Source organism: Lithobates pipiens, unplaced genomic scaffold (genome assembly GCF_037356315.1).
Source record: "Lithobates pipiens isolate NorthernLeopardFrog02 unplaced genomic scaffold, aLitPip1_a1.2 Scaffold_27, whole genome shotgun sequence".
Taxonomy (NCBI): Eukaryota; Metazoa; Chordata; class Amphibia; order Anura; family Ranidae; genus Lithobates; species Lithobates pipiens.
The window spans coordinates 43,420,136-43,436,781 of record NW_027507788.1 but is presented as its reverse complement, the minus strand read 5'-3'; the positions used below and the strand labels follow the sequence as shown (position 1 = coordinate 43,436,781).

Sequence of the window (16,646 nt, the reverse complement as noted above, 5' to 3'; positions counted from 1 at the left end):
AGTATTCACCCCCCTTGCAAGACTGCTCCAGTGCGCTTGTGAACAGCAATCTTTAAGTCTGACCACAGATTTTCTATTGGATTGAGGTCTGGGCTTTGACTAGGCCATTCCAACACATTTACACGTTTCTCCTTAAACCACTCAAGTGTTGCTTTAGCAGTGTGTTTGGGGTCATTGTCCTGCTGGAAGGTGAACCTCCGTCCTAGCCCTAAATCACACACAGAGTGATACAGGTTTTGCTCAAGAATATCTCTGTATTTAGCACCATCCATCTTCACTGCAACTCTGACCAGTTTCCCCATTCTGACTGCTGAAAAACATCCCCACGGCATGATGCTGCCACCACCTTGTTTCACTGTGGGGATGGTGTTCTTTGGGTGATGTGATGTGTTGGGTTTTGAGCCAGACACCGCATTTTCTTTGATGGCCAAAAAGTTAAATTTTAGTCTTATCAGACCAGAACACCTTCTTCCATACATTTTGGGAGTCTCCCACATGTCTTTTCACAAACTCAAAACGTGCCATTTTGTTTTTTGCTGAAAGTAATGGCTTTCTTCTGGCCACTCTGCCATAAAGCCCAACTCTATGAAGTGTATGGCGTATTGTAGTCCTATGTACAGATACTCCAGTCTCTGCTGTGGAATTCTGCAGCTCCTCCAGGGTTACCTTAGGTCTCTCGGTGCTGCCTCTCTGATTAATGCCCTTCTTGCCCGGTCTGTGAGTTTTGGTGTGCGCCCCTCTTTTGGCAGATTTGCTGTTGTGCCATGTTCTTTCCATTTGGTTATGATAGATTTGATGGTGCTCCTAGGGATCATAAAAGATTTGGATATTATTTTATAACCTAACCCTGACTTGTACTTCTCAACAACATTGTCCCTTACTTGTTTGGAGAGTTCCTTGGTCTTCATGGCAGTGTTTTGGTTAGTGGTGCCTCTTGCTTAGGATTTGCAGCCTCTGGGGCCTTTCAAAAAGGTGTATATGTAATGACATCATGTGACTCAACTTGCACACAGGTGGACATCATTTCACTAATTATGTGACTTCTGAAGGTAATTGGTTGCAACAGAGCTTTTTATGGGCTTCATAACATACATACACACATCCCAATTATCAGTTTTTTATTTCTGAAAATGTGTTTTATGTATATATTATTCTAATTTGACTTCAGCAACTTAGACTATTGTGTTCTGATCCATCACATATAATTCAGATTAAAAACATCATTGAAATAAAGGCTGTAATGTAACAAAGTAAAAAGCCAAGGGGGGTGAATACTTTTGCAAGGCACTGTATAAGCAACACTATGTTCCAGCAGAAGTACAAGTGACTTCCTGTCTACTGTTGGAATTGAAGTAAGTTGGGCTGAATACTTCTCTGCCTTTTAGGGAAAGCAATGAATACAAGGCTTCCTCTGATTGGCCAAGGTGGAAATCATGACGTCACCTGCCCATCTCTTCCCCTTTAGCCAATTAGAGGAGGCCTTGTATTTATATACAAAAATACAAGGCTTCTAATGAATGGCAGGGAAGCACTCCACCCAACTTTCTTTAATTCTGGCAGGAAATGGGAAGTTGCCCATAATGCTCCCCAAACACAGGAACTTCCATAGAGAATCTCCTAGCCACTACATTGCTACTGCAGCAGCCCTTTTGCAACTTTGTGGATTGGTTGACTCTTCAGCTGTGCTTTGGGCAACTGTCTCTGGACACCGCTAGAAAGATGATGTGGGTTCAGCCTATAATATTGCTTTTAGGCACTAGATCCTGCTTTTGGAGTACTATAGAGGTCCATGGCTTGTCCCTTCATGCAGTTTTCCCAAGGAAGTAGATAGTGGCAATTTGTGAGGCAAGTCAGGGCTTCTGCCCACCTGGGTGCCCAGTGTGCTTCAATCCTTTGAGGTTTGCTAAAGAGCACTGGCTTTGATTTTGTAATTATTTTAATGGGTTACAACCAACTCCTCTGGATATCTCCAGATGTATCATCAATACTCCCCCCGCTCTCCAGACCGTGTTGGGTATAGCAATAAAACTGCACAATCCTGCAAAAAAAATAAAAAATCATTGTGGTTTCAAATTACTCCTTATTAAAATATTGCAAAAGTTACACTCCCCAGCCAGTGCACACCGGTATTTTCACCTATCAAGGTATAGCCCCCTTAAAGAGGAAGTAAACTCTCCCACTCTGATGCTTCTTTTCATTTAGTCCATTATAATAAGTAATTATCAAACTGAAGCTACTGTAATCCAGCCCAAATCACAAATTTCTTACTGTATAAATAAACTTTAAAAAAACTTGTTTCCAGGGGTAAGGCAGCGCCATCTTAAGTATTGTTTTGAGTCCACAGTAGAGTGTATTTCCGCCTTTACATTGAGCACTTCCTGTACTGTTAACCAAACCGCCTCCTCAATCCGTTTCTATGGCAACCCTGCTTCCCTGCTCATAGCTGACTTGTTTTATTTCATAGTATTTACTTGTGCTGATTGTATAGTGTTTGCCTATGTCAGTCTAGAGGCGATTCAGTTCGCATTGTGCGCTATACAAGTATTTCATTCATTCAGTCTTATGAGCTTCAGCTGATAAGACTGTAGTAATGCTGTCTGATGCCTTTTTTTTTCCACTCCATGTGATGTCACATGGGGTGTAAGAGGAAGCTCTGAGTGATTATGCAGTCTTGTGGGAGTTCAGTGTTGTGCCGTAGGAAGTCCTGATAATAGACAGACAAGCACACAGAGTGTGCCGTAAATCATGGGCAATATGGGCATGCTCAATGACGTCATTCTAAATAACAAAAAGGATTACAACAATACTATGCAAGTAAGGAGATATCTACAAGCAGTGTTCATTGGGGTTTTTTATGCTGATTCACATGGGACAAAGTTGTGGGGGAGAGTTTACAACCACTTTAAGGCCTGAGGATGCTTAAGAAAAGCACAGTTCAGTCACTTCTAGTTATGTGCGACTACGCCCTTGGCTTCTGCTGAAGTGTTTCATCACTATCACTATCCAATGTAACTTCCTCAAGGGTACCTTTTTGAGAGAATATATATATATATATATATATATATATATATATATATATATATATATATATATACTCTCTGACCCCATAGTGAATGGACACAGAAGTTGCACCCTTTCTGCTTTGCAGTTAAAGTGGTTCTGAAGGCTCAAGGTTTTTACCTTTTTTTTATGCATGAAGATAAAAAAAAAACGTCTATGCAACAGCCCCCCAATACTTACCAGAGCCCCATCGCGATCCAGCGTTGTGCAGTGGGCTCCCACTGTTGTCAATTAAAGCCAATGAGGAGAGAAAGAGGGGGGTGGGGCTAAGCCATATCTCTGTGTGTGTGTGTGTGTGTGTGTGTGTGACAGGCAGAGTCGTTGCAATGGGAGCACTCAATCATGCTCGTTCCTGAATTTATTTCTCTGGGGGCACTTGGGAAGAGGGAGGGGCCAGGAGCATCGGCGGGGTAACTCAAGAAGAGGAGGAGGTGGCCTACTCTGTGCAAAACCACTACACAGAGCAGGAAAGTATGACATGTTTGTTATTTTATTTTTATTTTTTTTAAACATTTGGTATAACTTAAAATTTGCAATTGTTCATTTTGAGATATACCTCACTACACTTGACAGATCATAGGGGCAAGGGGACTGGGTCTGTGAGATCTGCCAGCTCCCCCCCCGAGGCCCTGACTCTGTCAGTCCAGACTTCATACTGAGTCACTATCCACCTTGGGATCCTCCTCCTACCCTTTCATTTGCTCCCTCCTCATATTTATCCAAGGAGGAATTTGCTACAGCTATGACTTGAGTGTTTGAAGGTTTGCACTCTTTTGGAGGCTGTAGACCACAATGGGCCAAAGTGAGCTCCCTCATCCTAACTTCTCCTTCCCAGAGTCTTCCTCTGTCTCTTACATACCTAATATGAAGGCCATGGGGGGCAAAAGTACATTTTCGCCACAGAAAAGGGCTAAACCTCCACTGAATAAACCAGCATTTGGCCTTGAATACCATCAAAGCTCAAATATCAGCCTTTGGGGGTTCTATATGTGAGGTTGCCTATTTCTCCATCCCCTTAGTTGAAGGCCTTTGTGCAGGGCATCACTTATATTGTCCTTCCTGTGTTGTGTGCTCACCAGTGACTTGGGATCTCAACCTGGTTAATTTGTAATGAACCTTTACCTGTGCCTATGACCTCCTTTTTCTTGCTATGATTCCTTTTTTCCCCACTTTAACCAAGACATTGTCTTACTATCTTTATGTCCCAGATTTAACCACTTCCCGACCGCCGCACGACGATCTACGTCGACAGAATGGCACGGGCAGGCATATTGGCGTACATGTACGTCCCTGCCTTCCCGCGGGTCGGGGGCCCGATCGGGCCGGTGCCCGCGCCTGTCCCTATTCGATCGGGAGCGATCCCGGATGAGGGGACGGCCATTCATTCATGGCCACCCCCTCGCGATCGCTCCCAACGAATGAAAATGCTCCGTGACATCACTTCCTCTCCTGTAATGTAAACACAGGAGAGGAAGTGATGTAATCTCTCCTCCGTGTCGGTATTTTTCGTTCCGACACCGAGGAGAGAGGATCGGTGAGTTGCACCAACACGACACTACACAGTAGAACATGCCAGGCACACTCACACCCCCCCCCGATCACCCCCCCAATTACCCCTGCCCCCCAGTCACAGTGACACCAATGTCATTTTTTTTTTTTTGCATTGGTGTCATTTGTGACTGTAATAACTGTTAGGGCAGTTAGGGCTAGCCCCCTTTAGTTCTAATGTACCCCCCTAAACCCCCCAATAAAGGTTTAACCCCGTGATCACCCCCCGTCGCCAGTGTCACTAAGGCTGGGTTCACATTGCAGCGGTTTATGAGAACGAATGTGATTCGCACCGCACTGCAGTGCAAATCACATCCGATCTCTGTGCGATTCGAGTTCAGCCATTCGCCGCACCCGCCGCAAATTCGCACGGGACCCTTTTTTTGGTCCGCAGCAGAATCGGATCGCATGGGTGTTCACACCATGCGATCCGAGTTTGCAGATCGCACTGCGATATGCAAACTGATCTGGGGGTGTCATTAACATTTCACTGACACTCCCAGCAGTTCGCATAGGGCAGTGTGAACTGCCGCCGGGAGGCATGTGATGCGGGAACCCGCCGCGCATTCGTGGCGTTCCCACATCGCTCCAGTGTGAACCCAGCCTAATAAGCGATCATTTTTCTGATCGCTGTATTAGTGTCACAGGTGACGCTAGTTAGGCAGGTAGGTATTTAGGTTCGCCGCAGCTTTTTATAGCGCCAGGGACCCCCATATACTACCGCATAAAGCCCCCTGATTGCCCCCTAGTTAACCCTTTCACCAGTGATCACCATATAACTGTTACAGGTGACGCTGGTTGGTTAGTTATTTTTTTATAGTTTCAGGGCACCCGCCATTTATTACCTAGTCTCACTAGTGTACCCCTAAATTTAGGGGTGTCTACTTTCCAAAATGGGGTCATTTGGGGGGGGTTTGTGCCATCTTGGCATTTTATGGCCTTCAAAACTGTAACGCCCTTAGAAAGCCTGAAGGCGGTGCTTGGTTTTCGGGGCCCCGTACGCGGCTAGGCTCCCAAAAAGTCCCACATATGTGGTATCCCCGTACTCAGGAGAAGCAGCAGAATTTATTTTGGGGTGTCATTTCACATATGCCCATGGCATGCGTGAGCAATATATCATTTAGTGACAACTTTGTGAAAAAAAAAAAAAGTTTGTAATTTTCCCGCAACTTGTGGCAAAATATAAAATATTCCATGGACTCAACATGCCTCTCAGCAAATAGCTTGGGGTGTCTACTTTCTAAAATGGGGTCATTTGTGGGGGTTTTGTGCCATCTTGGCATTTTATGGCCTTCAAAACTGTTATAGGTAGTGAGGAGTGAAGTCAAATATTTACGCCCTTAGAAAACCTGAAGGCGGTTCTTGGTTTTCGGGGCCCCGTACGCAGCTAGGCTCCCAAAAAATCACACACATGTGGTAACCCCGTACTCAGGAGAAGCAGCAGAATTTATTTTGGGGTGTCATTTCACATATGCCCATAGCATGTGTGAGCAATATATCATTTAGTGACAACTTTGTGAAAAAAAAATAAAAAAAATTAAAGTTTGTAATTTTTCCGCAACTTGTGGCAAAATATAAAATATTCCATGGACTCAACATGCCTCTCAGCAAATAGCTTGGGGTGTCTACTTTCTAAAATGGGGTCATTTGTGGGGGTTTTGTGCCATCTTGGCATTTTATGGCCTTCAAAACTGTAATAGGTAGTGAGAAGTGAAATCAAAAATTTACGCCCTTAGAAAGCCTGAAGGCGGTGCTTGGTTTTCGGGGCCCCGTACGCGGCTAGGCTCCCAAAAAGTCCCACATATGTGGTATCCCCGTACTCAGGAGAAGCAGCAGAATTTATTTTGGGGTGTCATTTCACATATGCCCATAGCATGTGTGAGCAATATATCATTTAGTGACAACTTTGTGTAAAAAAAAAAATAATAATTTTTTTTTTGTCATTATTCAATCGCTTGAGGCAAAAAAATAAAATATTCAATGGGCTCAACATACCTCTTATCAATTTCCTTAGGGGGTCTACTTTCCAAAATGGGGTCATTTGGGGGGGTTTTGTACTGCCCTGCCATTTTATCACCTCAAGAAATGAGATAGGCAGTCGTAAACTAAAAGCTGCGTAAATTCCAGAAAACGTACCTTAGTTTGTAGATGTGACAACTTTTCCGCAAACCAATAAATATACAATTATTGACTTTTTTTTTACCAAAGACATGTGGCTGAATACATTTTGGCCTAAATGTATGACTAAAATTGAGTTTATTGGATTTTTCTAATAACAAAAAGTAGAAAATATCATTTTTTTTCAAAATTTGCGGTCTTTTTACGTTTTATATCGCAAAAAATAAAAATCGCAGAGGCAATCAAATACCATCAAAAGAAAGCTCTATTTGTGGTAAGAAAAGGACGCAAATTTTGTTTGGGTACAACATTGCATGACCGCGCAATTACCAGTTAAAGCAGCGCAGTGCCAAATTGTAAAAAGACCTCTGGTCATTTACCAGCAAAATGGTCCGGTCTGAAAGTGGTTAAACATCCTAAAGGCCTGTACACACGATCGGACTTTTTGACAACAAACATGCAAATTAGCTGTTTTGGAGCAACATCCGACTGTGTGTACCCTCCATCGGACAAACTTTTTCAGTTTTCATCTGACTTTTGTTGGCTGTGCGAACGGACAAACTTTTTGACAACATAAGTCCGATGGAGCAAAGTCTGATCGTGTGTACGCAAAACCATCGGACTTTTGTACAAGGTACAAACACGCATGCTCAGAACCAATGCAAAAGATCAGACAACAATACAGAAGTTGACCAAAGGTGGCACTGGAGTAATTGAACGTCCTCTTTTGAAGTGTCATCAGTACGTTGAAACGTCACTACGTTCATGTTTGTTGCCTAAAAAGTCTGATCGTGTGCATGCAATACAAACTTGTGGACTATGCCCTTTGTATAAAAGTCCATGGGAAAGTTTGTACAAAGTCCGATCGTGTGTATGAGGCTTAAGAATGTTTCTCCATAGATTGGATGTGTGGGTTAATGCTGTTCAAGTTTACCCATCAGCTACAACCCCTTTGTGTCAGGCTGACTCTGTGTATCATTCCCAAAGGTCCCTGCAAGAGTCAGCCAGCTTCTGGTTCCACTATTGTCAGGTAGATTCAATAGTGCCTCATTCAGGCATATGGGGGTGAAGGTGCCCCCCCCCCTTTTTTTTTTTCTATCCATGCTCATTTTACTTGATCTGCTTGGGCTTCTTAGGATTTTTGCCATCAGGCTTCGGTTTCTTAGGTCTGCAAAGTTGCCTGGTCCTTAGTTCACACGCTTACGTTTTACTAGGTGGACATCCAGGGTTCAGTGGATGCCGACTTTGGTTGTAATGTTCTTCAGCTGGTCCTATGGAGGTGGTTTCCCATACAGAGAAACAAAAGCAACACTAAGTAAATAATATCAACAAGTTTATCAAAATGGCAGCTTTATAGGCTAAGATGGGATCACCTCTGGGTGATCAGTGTACAAGTATTTTTGACAAACTTTACTGCAGATTCCTAGCTGTTTCTGCTGTGAAGGAATAGATCTTTGTTAGAATCAGTCTTTCACAAGACATAACCTAAATGAGTGTGACTTTCATTTTTGATCAGCTGATGCTCTTGCGGTGCTCTAATCTGCAGGGTCTGCATCCCTTTTTGAATTAGCAAATTCTTTAGGAGTATCCTACCAAAACTGTCATTTTTTTGTTGCAGAGGATGCCTAAAATCTGATTTGTATTAGTGCAGATGTCTGGGAAGATCAATGAGCCAATCACACAAGCAGAAAGTGATGTCTCTGGGGGCATTCCATACACAGTTGACATATTTCATTGAATGTTACAGAAAATGACAGCGCTACAGTTTGAAAAGGAAATATAATCGTTAAAAAAAAAATTAAAATACGACCTGTGTCCTAATTGTATATGCTATATTATTTTTATTTACAATACCTTTTCCCTTTAAAGTGGAGTTGCCCTTTAAGTACAGTATGTGTTGTACAACATTAAAAAGCAGTTATTCTTTCTGTTGATATTGAGATACAAAAGCGAAAGACAGAGTGCTGCTAAACAAAGTAAAGACTAATACAGCAAAGGGTCATGCAGATAGATTAAGTGAAATTTGACTAACATTGAATTAAATTGATTTGTTTTGCAATAATATGTTAAATCAATGTACATCCCATTGTTGCGTTGTAATGAGTATTAAAGGGTCCAGATTTTTTCCCTATTAGTGTTTTGACCTTTTACATGTACAGTAAGCCTACAATGGAATAGTTCACTTGCTTTCTTCTGCTTACTGTCATTCTTTTACGCTAAACTACAGCATTTGTAAAAAAACAAAGAAACTTGCTAGCTTCTGTATTGTACTTGATAATGTCAGTGTGTGATTGCTTGCTAAAGCAGAAGGCAGGAGACACCTTGGGGGGCTGTTTGCGCAGCATTGAAGAGGGGCTGTTTGCGCAGCATTGAAGAAGCCGCCTGGAGCAAGGGATAAGGTATTGCGTCTTATTCTTCTACCCTAAGACTGAATGAGCGTTAACCCTTGCAGTGTGGGAAACCCACTACCATGGTAAACTTTTTTTGTTTTGTTCTGTTGTGGGGCACTTATATAGATTTCCCTTTCACTTTGAACAGATCCAGGAAGAAACAGAAATGTGGAAAATCCGAGAAATGGAAAAGCACACAGACTCTCACAGAACAAAGAAAAGAGCATCGCCAGATCTAAACAGGTCAGCCGTAGTCCAGGAGATTGCAACTTCACTATGGAATTATTTACCAGAATATGACCTGTACATTTACACCCAGCTGCCCTCCAATCTGATCTGACCAACCGGAGGGAAACATATTCCCTTTCCCGTGTGTGTGTGTGTGTGTGTGTGTGTGTGTGTTGTGTGTTTTTTTTTTTTTTTTTGTATGCTGGATCAGACCTGGAGGCTTTCCTTAGAGGAGAATAGAGGTTCCTATCGGGCCCAGCTGAAAAACAGACAGCCGAACCCGATCAGACCCTCCATTATACATTGGAGCATCCTCTAGTTGATGCCTCTATACAGCTAGTCACTTCTCATAAACAGTATGGTTCCCATTCTGGCTTCAGGGTAAAATATGACTGCGTAAGGAGAAAAAAAGCCGATCACTGGCTTCTGTGAAAGGGACATCGGTCACGAAGTGGAAGAGGCACAGCCACAACATCTGTGCCCACCAGTGCCGCCTGCCAGTGCATATCAGTGCCATCTATCAATGCCCACAAGTGGTGCCAATCAGTGCCACCTAGCAGTGCTGCCTATCAGTGTCTCCTACCAGTGACCTTTGGTGCCACCTATCAATGCCCATCGTTGCCTCCTCTTTGTCCACCAGTGCCGCCTTATCAGTACAGCCTTACCTGTTTGCAAAATTTTATAACGAAATAGAAAACTGTTTTTGGTGAGGTTTTTTTTTTTTTTTTTTTTTTTTTTTTTTATAAATGTTCGGCCTTTTTTCTTACAAAAAAAACAGCAGTGATTAAATACCACCAAAAGAAAGCTCTATTTGTGGGGAAAAAATGATAAAAATGTAATTTGGGTACAGTGTTGCTTGACCGCGCAATTGTCATTCAAAGTGTGACGGTGCTGAAAGCTGAAAAGGGCGAAGGGGTTTTAAGTGCCCAGTAAGCAGGTGGTTAAACTTCTTGACTATATAGAAGATTGAGGTTGTTTATATTGCTCTGTACTAATAATGTCTCTTGCTGTTCTGTTACAGATGGGATCATAATGGCTACAAAGAACTCTATCCAGAGGAGTTCAGTGATAAGAGGTAGTAATGTTTATACTGATCATAGAATAGTTGAGGCCAGTTCTGGCCCTACTGTCTATTCATTGTTTTTACTTTAGGGAGTGGATCTGGCTTTGTTATACACTGTATGTAGGGGACATTTCAGTCAGATCTTTAGTTGAAGTGTATGTAAGCCCTAACTATGGACTTCCTTTATTTGCTCCTCTTTGGTCTGTACCAATATACGATTGAAAGTGTTTTGTCATATCTGTTCTAGAATTGCAAATGCCTGTTGATCATGTCAGAATTCCATTGAGCTTGGAAGTTTCTGTGCTCACTGCAGTGTTATTAGCCCTGCCCATTTTCCTGTAGTTATTTGAACTACAGAAACCCTCTCGCTAAGTTATGGAGATCAGAATCAGGAGAGGTGTTTTGTAGTCCTAACGCACGTCCTGTCCTAGGGTGTGACACTGCTTCTCTATAAATAGAGTACAGGACTGGATGTGAGTCACTGGCAGGGTCACCAGGTAAAAATAAATAAAAAAGGTTTAGATGCACCCTAAAGTCAATCTAAACCCTAACTGGTACATATTTAGTTAGCGAAAGTACTGTGAATACTTTATTGACTCTAAATGCACCTCATCTTTACTCCTCATCTCCAGTCTCTTTGCAGCCACTCTGTCTACGTGTGCTTACTCCAGCTGTGGCTATATTTCATTGCTCAGGTTAGGCTTCCCGATGATGACAGCAGCAGAACATGCCAGCGCAATGAGTGCCAGCATGGCTGCTTATTGTCTCCACCAGATGTGCATGTGACAGGATGACAACACACAGGAGCCATTGAGGTAAAGTAACAGAGGGTTGTCTCCCTATATTGGGGAAAAACCTGAACAAAGACCTTTTATAGCTGGATCACTATATGTAATTTTACTGAAAGATATCCATGAATAAGGGTTCCAGCGTTCATATATAAAAAAAAATTATTTTTTGTTCTGACCAGCACAAAAAAAGAAAAAATCCCTATAATATATATAAAAAAAAAAAAAAGTATGTATTTAGGTGACAGGTTTAAAGAGCTCCTAGTTTAAAGTGTTTGTTACCCAAACACTTCATATTTCTATATGTGCCTGCTGTACCGTACTTGTATGAGAAAGTATTGTGTTCTTTGTATTGCTTTCTTTGTGTGAAATCCCTGGTGTTCCTGCCAGTACCTCTGCTTTCCTGTTAAAAATTGACCACACTAGGCAAGAGAGCACACCATTGTCAGTTCTCTAGCTATGCTTGAAACTCAGTGTGATCTCCTCCATTGATCAGAGTTGTCCTGACATGCCCCTGATGCACAGCCATTCACTGGGAAACTCTGTGTGCTGCTGCTTCTCCTCCCCCCAACTATTATGCAGCTGAGAACAGAGGGTTTGTAATTACTTATAAAAAAGGGGAAAAAAGGGTATTTATAATGGTGGTTTTATTTTTATTTTTTTATCTAAACAAAAATGTTTTGCCTTTCATTTCTATTTTAAACTGAATGGGTTGTTTTTCAAGGTGATTGTTCACAATCACTTTTTGTACAAATAAATGATTCAGAAGCGTGACTCCTCATTGTTCCTGCCTACCCTGTTTGGAAGGCCAAGTTTTCATTAGAGAAAATGTTTAAAATGTGAACATCTTTTATTTTTTCATCTGCTTTTAAATTCTGGTGGCCGAAACAGATCTCCTGAAAATTATGTTTTAGAGAAAAAGGTGTGGATAATGTCACCAAAAATGCACACGATTTTAAGGTGTTTTTTACTTTCATAGGTCATGTGACCAAAAACGTAACCCGAGTGTGTTATTGATGCTTTCTTGCTGCATTTTAATGGGAAGGTGCATTTTTTTTTTTTGGTGCAGTTTTTTTTTTTTAATGCCCCTTTCACACGGGAGGACCGTGCAGGTCCGCCTGTCAGTTTTTTAGGCACACCTGAACGGACCCTCCATACAGGTCTATGGAGCGATGGATGTCAGCGGTGACATGTCCGCTGACATCCGACCTGCTCCGATCCACTAAAGTTTGACAGATGTAAAACCTATTTTTCCATCCATTGATCGAATCAGATGAAAACAGACTCTATGGTCCGTCTTCATCCGATTCCGCCATAGAGGAGAGCGGCACTCTGACAGGTCGGTCCCTGCACAGTGAGCAGAGATGGACCTGTCATCTGCCTGCTCAGCGGTGATTGATGGAGTGATCCCTGCTGAGCAAAGTGGAGCCCGTACACGGACTCGTCCATGTGAAAGGGGCCTAACTAACCAAATATGTAGCAAGCAAGATTTTTAACGCCACAACGGAAGCACAGCGGACCAGTGTGAAGACATACATAGAATTTAAAGGGATACATTTTTCTTGAGCCTTTCTTGCACTAAAGGTGCCGATAATGGCCGACAAATTCAAATTCATTTAAATTCATGATATTATTTAAAAGGTCGAATATAATACAATTATATTTATAAATTATGTGTGTAATTAAAAAGAAAATATTTCATATATTTTTTTTTTTAACTGTTATTTTCGGTTTCAGCCAAGTGCATCCTGAATTTACTGTTTTTTGTTGCAGTGCACCTCCTACATATCTCTACATATCTGCTGTATGTTTTTTTCTTTGTTATGGGTGCCAGAATATGTTTGTTTGTAAAATGAAGGTTATTTTTAATAGTAAAAAAAATGGAATACAGGACATTGGTGCATATACATTTAAAAAAAAAAAAAAAATATGAAATAGATTTCAGCCAAAAATGTTCCAGTTGGTAATCTTTCATGTGTTTGTTTTTTGTTAGAAGTCGTATGAGATCAGATGGGTTTGATGACGATGGGAATCGGGAGCCTGTGAAAGGCGGAGCTGCAGCAGCAGTTACTCTAAGACAAGATGCTCTGAGTGTACGAGCCTTGAACAAGAAGTATACTGAATGTGAGGCTAGCATTCCTGACAGGTAGGAAGTTTTGCTGTGGAAGAATCTCTGTATGTAGTCCCTTGTCTCATGTTTTAATTCAGTACTAAACATAAAATACAGAATAGAGAAAATTGTGATTAAGGTACTTACTGTAGTTTTCCTTTCGTGGTCTGTCAGCATACCGATAGGTTACCTCTGCCTCCTGACCTCTCAGGACTTCCCTTTACTAGCCCATAAAAAAGTAAAGTTACACAAACATTTGTGATATTTTATTTTTGCTTCCATTCTATGTTTCTATATGGAGAATTTCCTCATTTGTTTTTTCCATATACCTGGCCTCATGTCAGCATACACATGGGATATGACTAGCAAAACAAATGGGGAGGGAAGGTTGTTGGATAAGAGTGTTTGCCGATCTCCAATTTGCTTTGCAAATCTCATGAATGGAAAAAAGGTAGAACAGGGTGGAACTTTAATTGTGCCTCAGAGGAATATAATGAAAGATGGGATACAAATACTTTATAGAAAAATATATAAACTTTTTATTGATCTGCCAAATGGCAGGACCTTCTTATGCCCTGTACACACGGTCGGACTTTCCGACAGAAAATGTGCGATCGAACTGTGTTGTCAGAAATTCCGATCATGTGTGGGCTCCATCTGACTTTTTCCGTCTGAATTTCCGACACACAAACTTTGAGATCTTGTTCTAAAATTTTCTGACAACAAAATCCGATCGTTTAAATTCCGATCGTGTGTAGACAATTTCCGATGCACAAAGTTCCACGCTTGCTCAGAATAAATTACGAGACGAAAAGCTATTGGCTACTGGCCTCTTTTGTAGTCGCCTCGTTCTGAACGATCAGATTTTCCGCCAACTTTGTGCGAACGTGTGTATTTATGCTAGACAAGTTTGAGCCAAAATCCGTCAAAAATCTGTACAGGGTATAAGAGTAAACAAGTTAAAATGAGTTACAGTCTTGGAGTTATGAGATCAGGGTGTGCAAATCCCAGACAATTTAGAAAAGATGTGGCCTACGTGTTTTGTGGACAGTTCCACTTCGTCAGGGCTTTGAGAACGGCACAGTGGGATATCTCATAAATGTTATAAATTAAATATTGATAGGTAATGCACAAATTACATGATTTACATCAGGGGTGCCCAACCAGTGGCCCGGGGGCCACATGTGGCCTGCAGAGCCCTCTGATGTGGTCCGCAACCTCCTTCTGTGGGATGGCAGATTGGAAAACCCAGATCATGGGTTGCAGACCTGCCATCCCAGAGCATCTGTGTTGTTAATGAAGCCTGCAAAGCAAGCAGCTGTGGAGTAGAGCTGTATAAGCTGATGCTTCCTGTATAGTGCCGTCTCTTGCCACAGGCGGAGTGATACCAAATGCACTCTGCCAGAGACAGCAACAGCAGGCAATACCTGAATGGGAGACTGTTATTAAAGGTCCGTTTATTATATTGCAGTGTATATATGGGCATATCTGCACAGTGGTTACTGGGCTGCTTTCAAACTGATCAGCAGGTGCAGCACATTGCACCTTCAGGTTACCTGCACTGAGCCATAGACTTCTGTTATTACCTGGGAGTTTGGTGAGCTTTCAGAAAATGCACCACACCTGCAGGATATAATAGAAGTCTATGGCAAAGTGTAGCTAACCCACAGGAAAGACACAGGTGCACTGCGCTGCATTAGTGTGAAAGGCCCCTTTCACACAAACGGTCCAACTCAATCGAACTCTCCATTCATCTCTATGAAACAGCAATCAATCCCCTTCTGTCTGGGCGGATCGGATTGACGGACCCATTGAGTAGATTGGGCTGTGTCCGTGTCCGCTCTGCACAGACCGGTCCTCCGCCTGCTCTGCTCGTTGTGGCCCATGACCGGTTACCAAGTCGCTTAAGTGGCCCTTGCTCATCAAAAGGTTGGGCACCCCTGATTTACATGAATGCCTTTTTTTTATTTTTTTTTATTTTTTTACAAATGGACAAAAGCAATAGTAATACATTTGTTTTGCATGGTGTATATAGATTTAATATCATGTGAAACATCTATACATTACATCATGAAAAATCCAATAATGCATACATACAGCTACATTACATAGCTATGCATAAACAGTGGTGTTTTCGTGTGCACGGCGTGTTCAAGTTAGAATACTTTAAACAAATGTAAAATAAAGGAAAAAATAGAAAGTGTCTACATATGAGAATTTAATTCTCTATATGTATCGTTATACAAAGTTTTTTTTATTTCAAAAACATGCATTTCAACTTACCCAGAGATTGTGAATGAAACACATCAGCTCAGAGAGATGTGGATTCACGCCTTTGTGTCCGTGGGGATACTCCACCTCACCCCGACGGATGAAAAATGGCGGAAGGGAAACCTCTATATGTAGATGAAGGAATCTGATGAACCTTATAAACTAGATGTAGGGGGAAAAGTGATGGAAAAGGGGATGGTGAAAAGGTGAAGGGAAAACCGGGAGGGAGGGGGGAATAGGGAGGAAGGAAGAAAAGGCAGGAAAGGGGGAGAAGGGGAAAAGAAAAGGGGGAAGAGGGGGTGGGGGGGAAAAGTGGTGTTTTGAATGTACGGAGAAAGTGTCTGTAAATTGTTCCTTATCTATATGTAAATCATTTTCTTTCATTTATTTATTTAAATGCGGTTCCATGCATTGCCCCAGGACTGTTTCCAGATGCTACCCACAACTCGGGGGACTTCTTGGCCCCGCCCGTGTCTATGCATCCCTGAAGTGTCTGTTAAAGTGCTGTCCGTATATATGGCTACACTCAGTCACAGCCCGCCTTCAACATCAGGTGCTCCCAGAGATTCTTCCACTGGTATATAGAGTTGGGGACACCACTGCCTATCGGCTTCTGGGCTGCCGGGTATGTGGCCCCTCCCCTCCTCTCTTATGCGGAACGCAGCGCATCCGATGCAGGTTGTTCACCAGTGCTGGCTCCACGCTGCATCGCCGCAGTCCTGTCCGTCATCAGGCGTAGTTCTGTCCTCCCTCCCGGCGGCCTATCGGGACAAGCCAGGCAGAGATATCCACCCTCATCCCTCCCTCACCAGGAAAGAACAGAAGACGGACATGGACAGGGGAATCTTGCATGCATCCCCCGTGGCCTGGATTGCACAGAGGCTCTCCCCCGTCCCTCCAGATCTATTGGGTCCATTATTGGGTTTCCCATGATCTGGGAAACTGGACCGACTCCTAGGGGCAGCTAAGTGCCCATTGTGGGGGGCAGCTAAGTGCCTACAGGTGTGAGGGGAGGGGGGGGGGCAACTGAGTGCCTACAGGTGTGTGGGGGGGGGACAGACTAAATCATA

The 16,646-nt window shown here is 42.5% G+C and overlaps 1 protein-coding gene across 2 annotated transcripts in view; it reads left to right on the top strand.

Annotated features, from left to right (window-relative positions):
* Nucleotides 1-16,646, top strand: part of NKAPD1 (NKAP domain containing 1) — a 44,331-nt gene that overhangs the window by 3,239 nt on the left and 24,446 nt on the right. For both annotated transcript variants that reach the window (XM_077456909.1, XM_077456907.1), the window contains exons 3-5: nt 9,265-9,359; nt 10,366-10,419; nt 13,189-13,341. In XM_077456909.1, coding sequence (XP_077313035.1) covers nt 9,265-9,359; nt 10,366-10,419; nt 13,189-13,341 — 302 coding nt within the window. The remainder of the gene's footprint in view (nt 1-9,264; nt 9,360-10,365; nt 10,420-13,188; nt 13,342-16,646) is intronic.